We start from the raw sequence: 16,607 nt of genomic DNA, 5'->3' as shown, positions 1-16,607 counted from the left end.
GCCTGTATAGCCCTTCTTCCTCGTAATTGAATTAATCGGAAAAGAAACATGTGTAAAAGTGTCTCCATCTTCATTCAGTGATCCAAAAACCAATAATGCTACAATAGTAGTCTAGTCCTTTCACTTAAGTACTTCTACCTGGCGTCAGGTTGATACGCCCTATAGTTTTCTATTGTATTCGCTACCTAAATGGTCGCGAAGCAAATCACGTGAAGTTACAGTGAAAGTTGGAGCGGACAGATTAGTTGTAACATTCATAATTTCCGATTACAGCGAATTTACGTGCGATCGAACATGTAGTAAGTGGAAAAAGGCTTCGGAACGATCAGTTGCGTAAAATTACGATCGCTGATGAAAATAGTGGTTTTTCGACCAGATCGCAGATTGGTACATACGAGAAGCAGATCGTGAGTGAATTTTGACGCGGAAATACAGACGGACGGTCACTTCGAAGCTTAGTACATGGCGCCCAATGAGTCCAGGAAGGACATCTTTGTAATTAATTCTTAAAGAGATATCTACTCAACAATTATGGCTTGCTTTTACATAAGATCACATTTACATCAAGATTCATGTTATCCTTGTAAATATATGTTCTTTTGTATATTACACCTAAAGAATGACATGATATATGTAAAGCAGTCAAGAAAAAAAGATTAGAAAAAAAGTAAAATCCCATATGATATCTACAAAAACACACTAAAATACTAAACAATGATCTCAACTGTCTATATGGAAATGAAAGACAGAGATAAATCAAACCTAATTTACGTTTTTTTTTCAATAGAACAAATTAACATACATAACAGAATTTTAAACAACCTGGGTGTTTGGTCTGTAGTTTGAAAATAAAAAAAACCCTCTTTTTGGTCTAAGAGTCGTTCTCTGTCTCCCCCCCTTCTGTGTTTAGGAATATGATCTATTCCCTGTACTTGTAAAAGGCTATCTCTATATCCATGTTCCTGTCTAAAATGTTTTGTTGATGTCTCATAAATGTTGCAATACCCTATCTCTTAGGGCACGTTAAGTGCGACCAACATATAGTTTATCGCAACCTTTACAAGTGAGTAAATAAATAAGCATATACATATATATATTTAAAATCTGCTGTCCATCTTACCCCCTTCGCTGTGCTAGGTTCTTATGCCGTGTCTCATGGCATGAGAATGAGGCTCCCATTGGAGCCTATGGAAGCGGGTTCTATTGAGCCCAAAGTTGCGTCCCACTTCTAATACCAGTGCACAAAGACGTGTGCTGGTATTACAATTGGAGTGCAAATAATGCGCTTGGGAAAGCGCAATTTTGCGCTCCACATGTAATCTGGTCCATAATATTTTAAATATGTTTATTTCATTTGCTTTCTTTTCTGCACTGAACTTTAGCATAAAAATCGTTATCCTAATTAAAAGCTAAACCTTTGATCAACAAATCTTTCATATGGTGACTACAACAAAAATAAATTATTTTTTCTAAATAAGATTAAAACTATACATTACCATAACTGATGGACTTGCCAAAACCCTTATATTTTCATTTATGATGCTCATTAACCTTAAAAATTTTGGATCTTCATAATCAAAGCGATGACCAAGTAATATGGAAACAATAATGTTGGCTATAGCACCATTTATGATCATTGTGTTTTCAAATGGTTTTCCTGGAATGAAGACAGAAAAGATATAAAGCATCAAAGTTTGGCTGAACATAATGCCATAATGTCAGAATTACTTTTTTAATAGGTTAAAAAAACTTCATATTAAAGGGACAGTTCACTGTAAAATTGTTTTTGCCTTAATGTGTTCCCCATGACTTATTCCAGCGACAGCGTATACAATGTATAATAAATTGTTCATTTAGGTTTCTTTTTGCAAAATACATAGTTGAATTTGCTCTTTGAAACCGCATCCCATAAATATAGATTCAGCTTGCAGACAGAACAGATCTTGTTATCATAAGGGTCATTCAAATTCTATATCTCATGGACTGCTCTGTATATGTTAAAAACAGCAACATTTGTTATTAAAATGAAAGTTTGTTAAATGCCTTTAAAAATTAAGAACTAAATCTATGTGCAATTGATTGATATCAGCAAAGTTATTGCACAGTGACCTGTGACCTCTTTGATGCTGTCTTCTGTTGACAATCACTTCACAGCTGTGGGAACAATCACTAAATTTTACTCAGTGGGATGAGCTGTACGACTTCTGATTAAAAATATCTCCCAAAGACAACTAGCTTACAATAAATAAATCTCTTATAGGACGAGGAAGATGAGGCATATTGCCCTTTAGCTAGCCAGCTGGGGAATCTCTACCTTGGTGGTATAAACAAAAACAGTCAATGGGACACGTTAGAGATGGATAAAGAATTAACACAGAGGTTGATGAAATGCAAAAAAATAAATAAAAATGTGTCTATAAACTTATACAAAATGTATTATTCATAACAAAAAATATAGTACAAATAAACACTAACCCTTGAAGAATTCAAGTTTTTGTGCCAAAAAGTCACATTCTTCATTAATTTTATCTTCTAATGTTCTTTTTCCCATTCCAAAATCACGTAAAGTTGTAAGAGCAAATCTCCTCATTACCTTCCAGTTCTCTCCATTAGCAAAAATCACACCTTAAGAGAAATAGAAAGATTAGGCTATGAAGAGAAATAAAGGATATTTGTAACTAAAAACATAAATTATGCTTACCTGATAATTTCCTTTTCTTCTGATGGAAAGAGTCCACAGCTGCATTCATTACTTTTGGGAAATAAGAACCTGCCCACCAGGAGGAGGCAAAGACACCCTAGCCAAAGGCTTACATACTCCTCCCACTCCCCTCGTCCCCCAGTCATTCTGCCAAGGAAAAGTAAAAGAAATATCAGGGTGAAAAGGTGCCAGAAGAATATAAGGACGCCCCATATAAAATTACGGGTGGAGAGCTGTGAACTCTTTCCATCAGAAGAAAAGGAAATTATCAGGTAAGCATAATTTATGTTTTTCTTCTTAAATGGAAGGAGTCCACAGCTGCATTCATTACTTTTGGGAAAACAATACCCAAGCTATAGAGGACACTGAATGCCAAGACGGGAGGGTATAATAGGCAGCCCATACTGAGGGCACAAGGCCTGAACCTCTACCCAATAAACAATCCTGCTTCGTCCGAAGCCGAGAAAGCTTTTTAAAGGAAAAGCCCCAATGACACTGACTCGCAGCACGTCCAGAGCCAAACTAGTGACCGCAAAACGGAGTCGTCTGAGCCAACAGTCCACCAAGAGACACTGTCGCCCAACAGACAGTCCCCCACCACTCACCCCTCACAAATGAAGGGGATACCAGTGAAATCCCCCAAGGGGACAAGGCAAAGGAGAACCGAGGAAACAGAAAAGTCCCTTAATACAAAAAAGAACACCTCCAAGAGTGGGCCAAGCTCACAGAGACCCAAATGGACCCAAACAGGAAGGAGGCCACGCCTATCCAAGCGAAACCCGGGATAATACCGGGCACAGAGACAGAAAATACATCTCCCCAACAACCTGCAAGCATGGAACGTAGCTAAAGAGGCAAAGTCCTCCCAGTGCCTGTCCATAGAATACCAAAGTATTCGACCGTGAAAAGCGTGTAAAAGACCCAGGAAAAAACACAAGTTTGAGAACACGGAGTCCATAACAGGATGACACAGAGGGAAGAAGCAGTCTTCAAGAAACAGACCACACAAAACAGCCCCTCAACAGAGGGCATGCTCCAGGCAACCTAAGCCGCCAGACCTACTCACATGTCCCTAAAAGGGGGAACACAAAGCCTCCATCGAAGCCCCCCAAGAAGGAGAGTATACCCTCAAAACTCGAAGGAAGAGTAAACCCTCTCCTGTCAAAAGGAGCAAGAAGAAAGGAAAAAAAAATTCCTAGCAGACTGAGCTATCAGGATAGACCCAACAAGCTCACACATCCAGAGGAAACTGCGACCCTTAGACCACTCTGACATTCGGACATCCTGACCTGCAGACTCCCACCCAGCTGGACCAACCCAGCCACAGGGATCCATACAGGGGAAACAAAGAATCCCGAAATTGGTACAGGAACGAGCGTAAAGATGGTACAGCCATCCCCACAGAGTACCAGTACAACCCAACGCCATAGACCTAAGGACCTATCAAAACAAGGCCCCACAGTCTGACTTGGAGTCACCAATTCCACCCTCCACTTCCCGACCAGGAGAAGCCCCAAGAAAGGACTCTACCTCCATAGGAAGGAGACTATCCCCTAAAGAAAAGGGGAAGATGTCGGAAGGGCAACAACTGTCCTCAAGGCCCGAAGCCACCGGCTAATTGGGAAGAAAATTTTCAACGCAAATGTCCTAGAAAAGGACCCCCCTACAAGTAGTTTGCCATATAGGAATCTAACCTAAGTCTTAAAGGTTCATAAGATGGCTAGATCTATGCCCTAGCATCCTGAGCTAACAGGATTGTTAAAAGAGGCACAGCCAACACATTCGCCTGCAAAGCAGAGAATCCACGGCCACACTGGCAAACTGACCAGGGGAATGCAACCCTAAGGCGCACCAGAAATTGTAAATAAAACGCCAGCAGCTGGGTATAAACCCACAACCCTTGAGGAGCAAGCCACACAGCGAAACCCCTAGATGACATGGGTTACTCTGTTGTAAGAGTAATAAATACTCGGAAAACCAGGCCAACCCTGACCCGGTCAGGTAGATGGAGCAAGGACATAGCCCAAGTTCCCACTACTGTGGAACACCCTGACCAGCCCTGAGATCCAAAACAACCCAAAACTGAGAAAGGAAAAAGGAGCAAAGCCCCAAAAAGTGGAAGTCTCAGGGAGAAAAACAGGTCCGGGCACCCAATAGTTCAGGCAACCATACCCTTAAAATAAACACCCCAACTGGCCAAAAAGCCAGACAAAGGGAATAGATGCATATCCAGAGAATCCGGATAGTGAGGAGAACTCTAAAGCCCCTACCAAAGGAAGGAACCACCCCTATCCAAAGTCCAATGCTCCAAGGAGCAAGGCTAGAAGTCGAATGAAGGGACTCCTCAAAGCCTCAGGACAACTGAAAGGATACCTCGAGGTCCACAAAACTCTACTAGCAGGGCTAGTCTCCCCATCACCTCCACAAAGGCAGAGGAAACAGGGAAGAGAAAGGCGCTAAGCCTTCCCAGCTCCGGGGAACCCCGAGCTAAACAAGACCCCACAGGGATCAACCATCATCCGGAACGTAGATCCCTAAAAGGAGAGCTAACTCACCCTGAGACAATGGAAGAAGACCCAAAGGTCTCATAACTCAGTCAGACCATACATGTCCAAGAGTAAAAACTGTATCTAGATACACTAGAAACAGCTTACACGCACACCCTGAAGGTGCCAGAGCTGCAACAGGTTTCAAATTTGCAAAACCTTCCGCATGCTGGACAGCTATCCATACAAGCTGTTGGATGAAGCCCCAAACGGACCATCCAGAGGCCTAAACTGAAGGCCAAACTACTCAACTGCGGTAATGGGGCGCTAAGCACACCAACCCTCCTCCACATGGAGGAGGAATCCAGGTTCTGATGAAATCAGATGTCAGATAGAGTGATGCAGTGGAACACTTCCCTGCCCGGTCATCTATAACTGAAGGCTATAAGGACTGAAACAATCCTTTCCGCCTCACGAACCCACAGGTCCTCTTGAATGCTTAGCTGAACATGAAAAACAATGATAACCTGAGCACTCAGCGCTGCTACCGAACCAGTCCAGCAGAAACAGCGCCACTTGTCTGAACAGTCGCAAAACCGAACGAACCCAACAGGACCAGCCTGTACCCCGGGTCCTAACTGGCAAGCTGCATAAATTCTCCCTCATAGGGGAAAAAGGAAAACAGACATTATTAAACATAGGACTAACATGTCCAAACAACTTCCGAAGAAGTAACAAAAGAGTATCTATCCCAGATGGTTCCCGAAGGAAAGGAAAGCAAATAAAAGACATCCCTCAGAGATAAAATAAAATACATGGCAACCCGAAGGTTAAAGCCCAAAAGACACAGCTTACCCGCAGGACCAGCCAAATTGAGCCCTATCTTTCAAAAACTGGGAAAGATCTTAAACAAATGACAAACAGGAGATAATCCCATCCCCACATGTCTAATGAGGTGCACCATTCGAATAATCAGACTGAAAATCCCTGTATCTGTTAACGATAGGGTCATTCAGTTACTGAAAAATACGTCTGAGCAATACGCGAAGGCACGCAATCCTGTAATGAAAGGCACAACACTCAGGTACAGTAAAACCAAAAACGGCACCTGACACCCCCAATTGGTGAGGCACTCACCACCTCCTATGACCAGACCCCTGCGGACTAGAATATCTCCTTCGCCACACGTTCGGGAATGCGGAAGTGGAAAACGGAACGTAACCACGCCCGAACACAAGGTGAACCGTACAGTCCAAAAAAGCGCGCCCAACCAAAAGGCTGCGTCACTTCCAAAGGCCTCAAAATTCCAAACCACGAGCCCGTAAACATCACACATTAGCAGGTTGAATCACATAAACATGATTATAAACCCCCCTGTTCAATAACCCCCTCAGGAGATATTAACCCTCGATTCCAAGATGCTAACAGAGACTCACTGAGACCCTTATGTCATATAGTTAGACCCGCAAGGTGTGGTAGCCTCTCTGGAAAACATTCTCATGAGGACAGCAAAAATACTAACACCACTATCCTGACATTAAAGAATACCAAGAATTACTTGGATTGTAAATTGACTTTTTTCTTCAAATCCATATAGAAAAACTCTGCGCAGAGTAGAAATTACGGAAATTACGGACCAGCACGGAACTACCTCTCTAACTCCACCACAGGATAGGCTGCGAGAGACCACGTGGGCTAACCAGGGAGCGATGGTCGGCAACTGTAAAGACACCTGTGCCACAGGGAAAGTACGGTAAGAGACAGACTTTGTTATCTTTGCAGTTTATCCAGGCACTAAAGAGGTGTACAAACCCGTCCATGTGCTACACTAAGGTACCATAAGAAGTATCACTTTATTTTTACGGAAACTTCCTAAGATGATGATGTGAAATATTACAATCAAGAGTATAAAAATTCATTGGTGTGAATATCATAACTAGAGACAAAACCTCGAGGAACAGGCAAAACAAGGGCGATTAGAAGGATTTTTAACTTTATAAGGATTTCATCTTGTCAGTGATTGGAACATATGCTACATCATTGCAAACCTTGAATTGTTGAAAAAAAAGACACTTTTCAATCAACCAGTTTGAAACATTAGTATCCAGTGCTTATGATATTAACCGGTATCACTGTTGTAAATTGTATATTGTCCTAATACGATATCAACACCAGTACTACTAATACACATTGCACTTTATAATTTAGTGCACCTCTTACATCACAATATATTTCCTACCTCCACAAATGTAAGCAAATATAAGCACAAAGCACATTTATCATAACCAGTTTTTACGGTTGTTATAGGCAATTAATTTCAAGAATTATCTTATCTTATATAGTTACAGAAACATAGTATGAGAACGCACAGAAGGAATTAGGCACACATAATAAGTGTACTTTTACAAGTGGTTTAATGCTGATATAATCAATTCAATATTTATGTAGTATTTAAGATGTGTTTTAGGATTGCATGACCGGTCATTATATTTTATTACTTGTATATTATTTTGCATATTATCTTAACCAAATTTAATTTTTTTAATAAATGATATATATCCATCTAGAAAGTTGTGATAACATTTTTTGACACATTACCCCTTAGCTGTATAGTGCACGTATACGACCCCTCATTTTTTGTGATCCTATAACTAGCCCTTGTCTGGCTATACGCATGTGCCAGTGTCACTACTGTGTCTTTGTATAGACCTGGGTGTTATTATACAGATGCAGATACACATCCAGTATTTCACACAGGCTTTATTTATTCCATAACTTATCACCCAATATCGCTAGCAGTCTCTTGACAAGCCACTAACTTTATTCACACTAAATATTTTTTTGTATTCCTATTATTAAATCAGAAAGAAAAACTATACTAAGGTTGTGGCAGACACTGCAAGGGCTAGTCACGGACACCAGTGTTCGTGTACGGACACCTTGCCTATCCATGCTTCTTTTTGCCCCTTTTATCAACCATGTCTACTACATCACACCAGCACTTCATGACTCTCAATTACCTTAATATGTACCTGTAATCTGTGGCCTTGCCCTTCCCTCATTAGTCTGTTCTAACCCTCTCCTTCCTTTTCTCATATGGAGTCCATCTCATCCTTGCCATTAATCCTGCTGTCTTTCTCACCCTCTTATCTATTTCTCTTATACACATCAGTCTTCTCAGCCTTTACCTTTTATTGCCCTAATTCCTCAGGCACACACAGCCTCTTCTGTACTCTTGATTTTCCTTGTACAACATCCCTTGCTTATTTTTCTCAGACGCACCTTACCTTCTACAGCGTTTTTCTCCTTTTCCCTAACACAGAGCATCTTCGTAACCCTCTTACACCTATCATACATAATGCATCCTTAAAGGAACAGTATACACCAATTTTCATTTAACTTAATAAAGAATAATAGGCACATATACTGATATAAAAATCCAGTATAAAACCAATGTAAAAACTTACTTAGAATCACCCAGTTTAGCACAGTTAAAAAGGTTAGCTGAAACACCCACTGCAAATGGTTATATAGCAAAAAAAGCAGATCCCCCCTTCCGCTGCATATCAAAAGACTCTTTACACAAACAGGAGCAAGCTGGAGTAGGTATACATCAGTATTCTCCTAAAACTTTGGGGCTTGGTTAGGAGTCTGAAAATCAGTACAATGTTATTTAAAAATAAGCAAAACTATACATAAAAAAAGCAAATAAAAAAGCTGTATAGGCTATATAAATGGATCATCTACAAAACATTTATGCCAAGAAAATCTAGTGTATAATGTCCCTTTATCCTCTTAGGTCACAGTTAACACGTTTCATACAATCAATTAAGTCAATATAAACAACATACTAAATGTCTCACTACATACTTTTTTTTTGTCCAGTGAAAACATCTATACATTTCTACACATTGCTGTATAATATACAGCAATGTGTAGAAATGTATGGATGGTTTCATACGTGATGTCATAAACATATTGCACAAAATAATCTCAGACAGATTGTAATACATTTTTTCCACATTTCTCTGATGTGTAGAACATTGTCATGCATTATGTAACTACTGATGACATTGATGATGTCATAGGTGATATCACTAGTGATGTAATTGATGATGTCATCAACAATGACATGTGTGATGTAATCAGTGATGTCTTCGACAATGTCATGCAAAGCACCCAAGGCAGGGTCAGTTTAAGTTGGGACTTTCCTTGCTTTTTAATGTTCAACTAAGAACTTAAACACTAGGCATTAACGTACGTTTTTGCCAATTAATTTTCTTTTTCTTCTTTTCTTGAATTTACAATCATATGCACAAATTCATATGTTTATACATATAAAAAATACACAGAGATGCTAAGAAGTACAAAAAAAGAGGATTAAGATCAGTTGAGGCTCCTCTATAGGAGCACAGGCGTACGTGAACCCCCTGATTTTATTAATCTAAAAAGGGTTCCAGTCCAATTTTGTAAAAAAAAAAAAAAAATTCTGTTTTTACTTCTATCGCACTGCACGTGCAATAGATAGAAGTATAGGCTTCAAGCTCTTTGCACTTATTACTAGGTGCCTGCAGCACTGCCCCAAACCCAGCCAAACCCAAACCCAGCCCTTTACCTTCTTAATTGCACAGTTCTGACTGTGCGAGTGAGAGCCATGTGAGTGTAAGTGATGACGGTGTGCGAAAAGGTGTACAGCCGAAGAGGAATATACTTTTTTTTTATTACATATTTATTTAAATGGTGGCAGTCTGGGAGAGAGCTTGCACATCTTTATTTACAGCTGGGATCAGGAGGTGGTGTGCGAGTCCTGACTCACAGAGGGATTGTCAGGGATGGCAACAGAGTTGGAGGAGTGAAAGGTAAGTAACCCATAATGCTCAATTGACTTAGGCTGCGTCTGCCGAGTGCTTGTTATCTCACTCCCCCTTAGAGCCGACTAAAGTTACATGCTTACACAGGAATGATTTTAACTAGAAACTAACCCACCACGCTGCGCTAAGGAACTTTCTAAACAAACACAGATATGCTTTATATACCATATATAAAGCATATTAGTGTTTAGGACGTTTCTGAGCGCAGTGTGGTGAGTTAGTTACTAGTTAAAATCATTCCTGTGTAAGCATGTAACTTAAACTTTAGCCAGATCTAAGGGGGAGTGAGATAACAAGCACTCAGCAGACGCATCCTGAGTCAATGCTGCTTGCCTGCATTGTGTAGCACTGGATCCCCAGACTGGCCTGTAGCGCTTTTCTGTGCTAGGAACTGGGCAACAGAGTAAGCATGTGAGAAGAAGCTGGGACTAGGTGGTATCGTGTCCAGCTGTAGCTTGATAGTCGCCAGCCTTGTTATATAAGCAATGTGTCAACACACTGTGTATAGCCGGCTCTAAGGGAGAGTGTGATAACAAGCACTCGGCAGACGCAGCCAGCTGGAATCACTGTAGCAAAAAGCAGCTGCAAGTAACTGGCCTCCTCCTCCCACAGTGACCCTTTAGTAGGAGCTGAAATCCTCCCCTTTGTGTGTGTTCAAGAAATATTATTTTTTTAAGGGCTCATGGAAGAAACATTACTTTGCTCAACGATACTAGTTCTTTGTTTAGAGCAAAAGTGAACTGAAAGGTTGCATATCCTATAAAAGGAAAATGTATTGTATTATGCTTTCTTTGTTCTTTACTAGGTGGCCAACCTTGTGGTAATGCTAGTCATTAATCCTATTACCTTTTAAAAAAATGATTAGTGGCTATAAAAGTATTTCTTCAAAAGGTCCCTTTCAGAACCAGTAGAATCAGGGAGGAAACCAATAGCCTCCCCTGCAGCACTGTTAGACAGAGGAATCTAAGCTTTATGCTGTGTGAGTTAGCTCTGTGTGTTGAACGCATATCATCTTGACAGGCAGAATTTAGACAGCAGCTAAATCCCACAGCATAACCCTTCCTATCTGTGTGCTTGCTATGCAGCTCTGGTCACTGCAAACAATAATACATTCCACGTGGGGGGGGGGGGCGGGGGTTAGAGCCCTTCACAAAAGAAAAGAAGTCAGAATGCATTGTGGGACAAGGTATATGGGAATGAAGTGAGAACATAAACATGGGACAAATATGTAGAATTATAAAGTACATGTAATTGGATGAAATAGGTAATAAGGAAGGGGGACATATGTATAATTTATACATATGTCCCCCTCACTTATTAACTATTATATATATATATATATATATATATATATATATATATATATATATATATATATATATATATATATATATATATATATATATATATATATATATATATATATATATATATATATATATACACACACATACATATATTCTTGGGGGGAGCCATCTGAGGGGTGGGGCTTTGTTTCATGGGGTGTGGTTTAGTGCCCCACCACCTTCAAAGTTCACCAGCCACCACTGATTAAGATAAAAATGAGTAATTATTTTAACACTATACAATAAGTCTGACATGCTGAGCTGTGCGCACACACACAGTGATTACTATACAACGCTATACAATAAGTCTGACACGCTGAGCTGTGCACTACACACAGTGATTGATTACTATACAACACTATAAAATAAGTATGACACACTGAGCTGTGCACCACACACAGTGATTATCATACAACACTATACAATAAGTCTGACACACTGTGCTGTGCACCACAAACAGTCATTGATACATTATAATATAAAGTAAGTCTGACACACTGAGCTGTGCACCACACACAGTTATTGATTATTATACAATAAGCCTGACATGCTGAGCTGTGTACATACACATAGTGATTACGATACAATACTACACAAAATAACTCTGACACACTGAGCTATGCACCAAAAACAGTGATTGATTACTATACAGCACTATTCAATAAGTCTGACACATAAATGTGCACCACACACACAGTGATTAATTACTATACAACACTATACAGTATGTCTGATATGCTGATCTGTGCACCACACACAGTCATTGATTACTATACAACACTATACAGTAAGTCTGACACTCTGAGCTGTGCCACAAAAAGAGTGATTGATTACTATACAATAATATACAGTATATTTGACACAATAATCTGTGTAACACACACACAGTGATTGATTACTATGCAACACTATACAATAAGTCTGACACGCTGAGCTCTGCACCACACACAGTCATTGATTATTATACAACACTATGCAATTTGTCTGACACACTGAGCTGTGCCCCACACACAGTCATTGATTACTATACAACACTATACAATAAGTTTAAAATGCTGAGCTGTGCAACACACAGGGATTGATTACTATACAACACTATGCAATAAGTCTGACACAATGATCTGTGCAACACACATAGTGATTAATTACTATACAACACTACACAAAAAATCTGACACGCTGAGCTGTGCAACACACACAGTGATTGATTACTATAAAACACTATACAATAAATCTGACACGCTGAGCTGTTCACACACACAGTGATTGATTACTATAAAACACTATACAATAAGTATGACACGCTGAGCTCTACACATACACATGAGGGGGAGGGTGGATCAGCCAACATGGCTCTGTAAATAAGTTTGCTTATTTATTAAAATTATTGTAAAATACTGTAAAATATAATGATATATAATTCTGCACATAGTGCAGAATTATATAACATTATATTAGCCTTATCGTTATAAAACCTTTTTTCAGACCCGCTCTCTGCGTTGAGCGGGCCTGTTTTGTTTTTACACAGCGCATCGGGCCAGCTGTATAGTCACAGCCCGGCCCGACCGCGCCATAACACTAAGTGCAGCTCGTTCCTGCTGTCAGACAGAGCAGGAGTGAGCTACACTTAGTGTAATGGAGCGGTCGGACCGGGATGTGACTATACAGCTGGCCCGATGCGCTGTGTAAAAACAAACAGACCCGCTCAGCAGAGCGCAGAGAGCGGGTCTGAAAACCTGTCAAATTTTTAAAAAATTCAAAGGGCAAATAAGGTTTTGTAATGTTAAGGCTAATATAATGTTATATAATTCTGCACTATGTGCAGAATTATATAACATTATTTTTTACGTTTACCGACACTTTAATTACCCCTTTTAGGATATGCAGACTGAGATCTTTAATGCCACTTTAAGTCTATGGCAGGTTCAACTCATACCCCTGTATTTTTTAATCCCTCAAATATCTAAAAAAAAACAAAAAACTACTAAACCTTATCAATTCAAATTTTCCAGTTTTGTAGTAGTTCCCAGTCCGGATCTAACAGAAAAATATGTCATTCCACTGTTTTTTTAATGAAACACGTTCTAAACTTAAACTTTAAATGTGTTCCCATATACAACATATACACACACATTTTATATATATATATATATATATATATATATATATATATATATATATATATATAAATATAAATATATATATATATATACACACATACATACATACATACATATACATACAGTATCCATACACAAATACTTTTTTGCTATTGTAATTTAAAATGATATATTACATATTTATTTATACTTATAGAGGTCAGATGGGGCCCTCTTTATGCGCCTACATCCCTGCTGGTACATAATGTTCAGCAGCCTGGTATGAATGTTGAGCAGGGCCGTCTTTAATATTGACTGGACCCTGGGCAAAAACATTCTTGCCCCCCCCCATGCAATTTCCCTCTCCACCCCTACATCCCAAAAAACAACTAAATCATTTTTTTTTTTAATTATTAGCCCAGCAGTGGATCATCCACTGCTGGGCTAATCATTTAAAAAAAAATGAAAAAAATTGCAATATGTGAAACTGGACCTAAGCAGTACTAATAAGTAAATAAATATATAAATTCCTCCACTGTGGATTAATTTAATATTCTTTTGAATGTGATTCTGGTGTGAGGTTAGCTGGTTAAAGAGATTTAGGGCAGCCAACAGGAGCAAAGCAAGGTAAAAACTGAGGAGGAAGCATGGAGGTGAAGACCAATATAAGTTTACTGACTGGAACAGCAGAACTACTATGGGAAGCTGTAAAATCTGAGACAGAGAGAAAACAAAAACTAGGAAAAATAAACCTTACATTAATGTGTGAAGTATCAGCATGACACTATACATCAGCCACAGTAGCACATGTCACTTCTTTGCTAGGAACAAGTTCCCTCTCACCCTGCACTAGACAATGCTGCATGGGGAGGGTGTGTGTGCACTCACTTATTCTTCCCACTGACACCTTTCTACAAAGCACTGTTTCCCTAACAAACTTCAGTTAGTTGATCTTAGGGCCACAGCAGAAAGAGCAGGGCTAAGGGGACCAGCAGACTGGATGCTGTCTGTCCAAGGCTGCATGGATACAGTGTGAGATGAGTCACACAGCCTCAAGTCTGGAGAGAGCAGTGTGTGCAGCAGCACAGATGCTCAAATCCTCACACCCTTGCCGCTCCAGCTTTCTACTGCATGCGCCTACAGTCAGCCTTACCCAGAAACAATCCCCACCACCAGAGCAGTGACCTGGTAACAGTGGTAACCCCAGTAGGACCTTTTCTGATGCAGTGGGAATGGCTGGATACCGAGTTAGGGCTTTGCATTCAGTGCTGCACAGTGCACATCTAAAACGGCACATGGCAATAGCTTGGCATGTCACATGACACCGGCATGGTCTGGCACAGTTTAAAATATATATATATAAACAGAGTACTTTTGACTGTGACAGTAGTCACATCAGCAGTCTGGTATGAACCATTAAAAAAAAATAAAAAAAATTTAAGGACTCATGGGCCCCTCAACAGAAACTGGGCCCTGGGCAGCTGCCCCTTTTGCCCTGTGTTAAAGACGGCCCTGATGTTGAGTGCAGGGTTTACTAGATTTTTAGTGAAGAAAGAGTAAGTAGCGTGTGTACTAAATTCAGTCAGATAAAGCCCAATAAACTGATCTGTGGAGCCAGAATAAGTACAGTATCACCAAGATGTGGTTAGTGGTAACTAGCACTTCCATTTGCATATTATGTTATAGAACAAATTCATTAGGTTTTTAAAACTTTAATCACACTTTAGTGAATCAGAATAACAAAGGATTTAAGTTTTTTCTCTCACATTTAATGTATGCTGAAATATTGTTGAATATACGTAACAGTGGACCTAGGAGTGTCTTTCTTTTAAGGAACTAGCATAGTGTGCACAAATAGAATATTAAGGTATACTCTTATTATACAAATGCAATGCATATATAAAAAGTGCAATATTGGTATAATCCAAAATTAATATATGTGTTTTTTTAAAGAATTCTAATGCAAAAATAAAAGGATCCAATTCTTTACATGGTGTAACTTTTATAATACTATTTTTTGCAAGCTATGATTTTAACCCTAAGAAAACATAGCTAAAGTACTGTTCAGGTCCTGAAAAGGAAAGAGTCAATGATAGGCAGCTGCAAACATATACTGCTACTAATTGGTTCATCAGCCATGTCCTGCTCAGGGGTTGCAACCTGTTTCACTATCTAAGCGGGGCTTTAGGTATGTGTTTAACAATATAGGGCTCGCTTCCATTGAGTTATAATTTGCTTTTCGCATCCCATAGAAAGAATTATAAGTTGTTAAGCGATTACTTATACCAGGTTTCCAATGAAAGAGCAAACCGTTAATACACTGCCAGAGGCTGTCGATACATTGACAAAAATTACACCCAGCTCAACTAGGTGTGAAAAGAGGAAAAAGGAACTTTTTGAGGGCTGGTTCCCATTTAAACTCTAAATCTTGCACACAATGCAAGTGTTTCAATGTAGAAATAAATAAAAGAAAACAAAAAGCAAAAAAAAAGAAGAAAAGTTATGTGATAGTTAAGGAAAGCGTAGTTAAAAGGGAAGATGGGAAAAGGGATACAGGGTTAATAAGAGGCAAACAAAATGCAGATGGGAATAAAGGGTTAATGAAATGAAGGAGTAAAAAAAATGTGAATGTGATTTGTGTTTGTATTAAAAAAAAAATGTGTTTGTAAAAACTAATGTGTGTTAATTAACTAATGCATGGACGTGTGTCCCACCAAACTCCTTCCAGAGAAACTAGCTCCCGTGTCTTTCTAGAGGCGATCACAGGTAAAGAGCGCAGATGCAACCCATTATTTTTATAGCTTTGGTTTTATGAGCGGCGCTATTAACAGCTGAGGGAAATAAACTTGTTTATAACAAATGTCTATATAAGTATTATTACCATGTATTACAGAAGAATAAAGCTAGAGGTTATACCAATATAGCTCTATATGTATAATAAAACACAGAGTAACAAATGATATACATAAACAAATATTTATTTAATTATATAGTATTGGAGAATTACTATATTTAGATAAAACAAATGAATATTCAAATAACAAGTTGTGGCCACAACTAAAATGTACTAAATAAAAAATATAAAAGCAAAAATAATGCCTAAA

At 39.1% G+C, this 16,607-nt stretch overlaps 1 protein-coding gene across 1 annotated transcript in view; it reads right to left on the bottom strand.

Annotated features, from left to right (window-relative positions):
- Nucleotides 1–16,607, bottom strand: part of LOC128655961 (cytochrome P450 2K6) — a 132,473-nt gene that overhangs the window by 67,034 nt on the left and 48,832 nt on the right. The window contains exons 4-5 of the mRNA XM_053709571.1: nt 2,476–2,625; nt 1,497–1,657 (exon numbers count right to left, since the gene is read on the bottom strand). Coding sequence (XP_053565546.1) covers nt 1,497–1,657; nt 2,476–2,625 — 311 coding nt within the window. The remainder of the gene's footprint in view (nt 1–1,496; nt 1,658–2,475; nt 2,626–16,607) is intronic.

This window comes from Bombina bombina, chromosome 4 (genome assembly GCF_027579735.1).
Source record: "Bombina bombina isolate aBomBom1 chromosome 4, aBomBom1.pri, whole genome shotgun sequence".
NCBI classification, from domain to species: Eukaryota; Metazoa; Chordata; class Amphibia; order Anura; family Bombinatoridae; genus Bombina; species Bombina bombina.
Note: the sequence above shows the minus strand (reverse complement) of the source record. Positions and strands in the feature narration are given on the sequence as shown.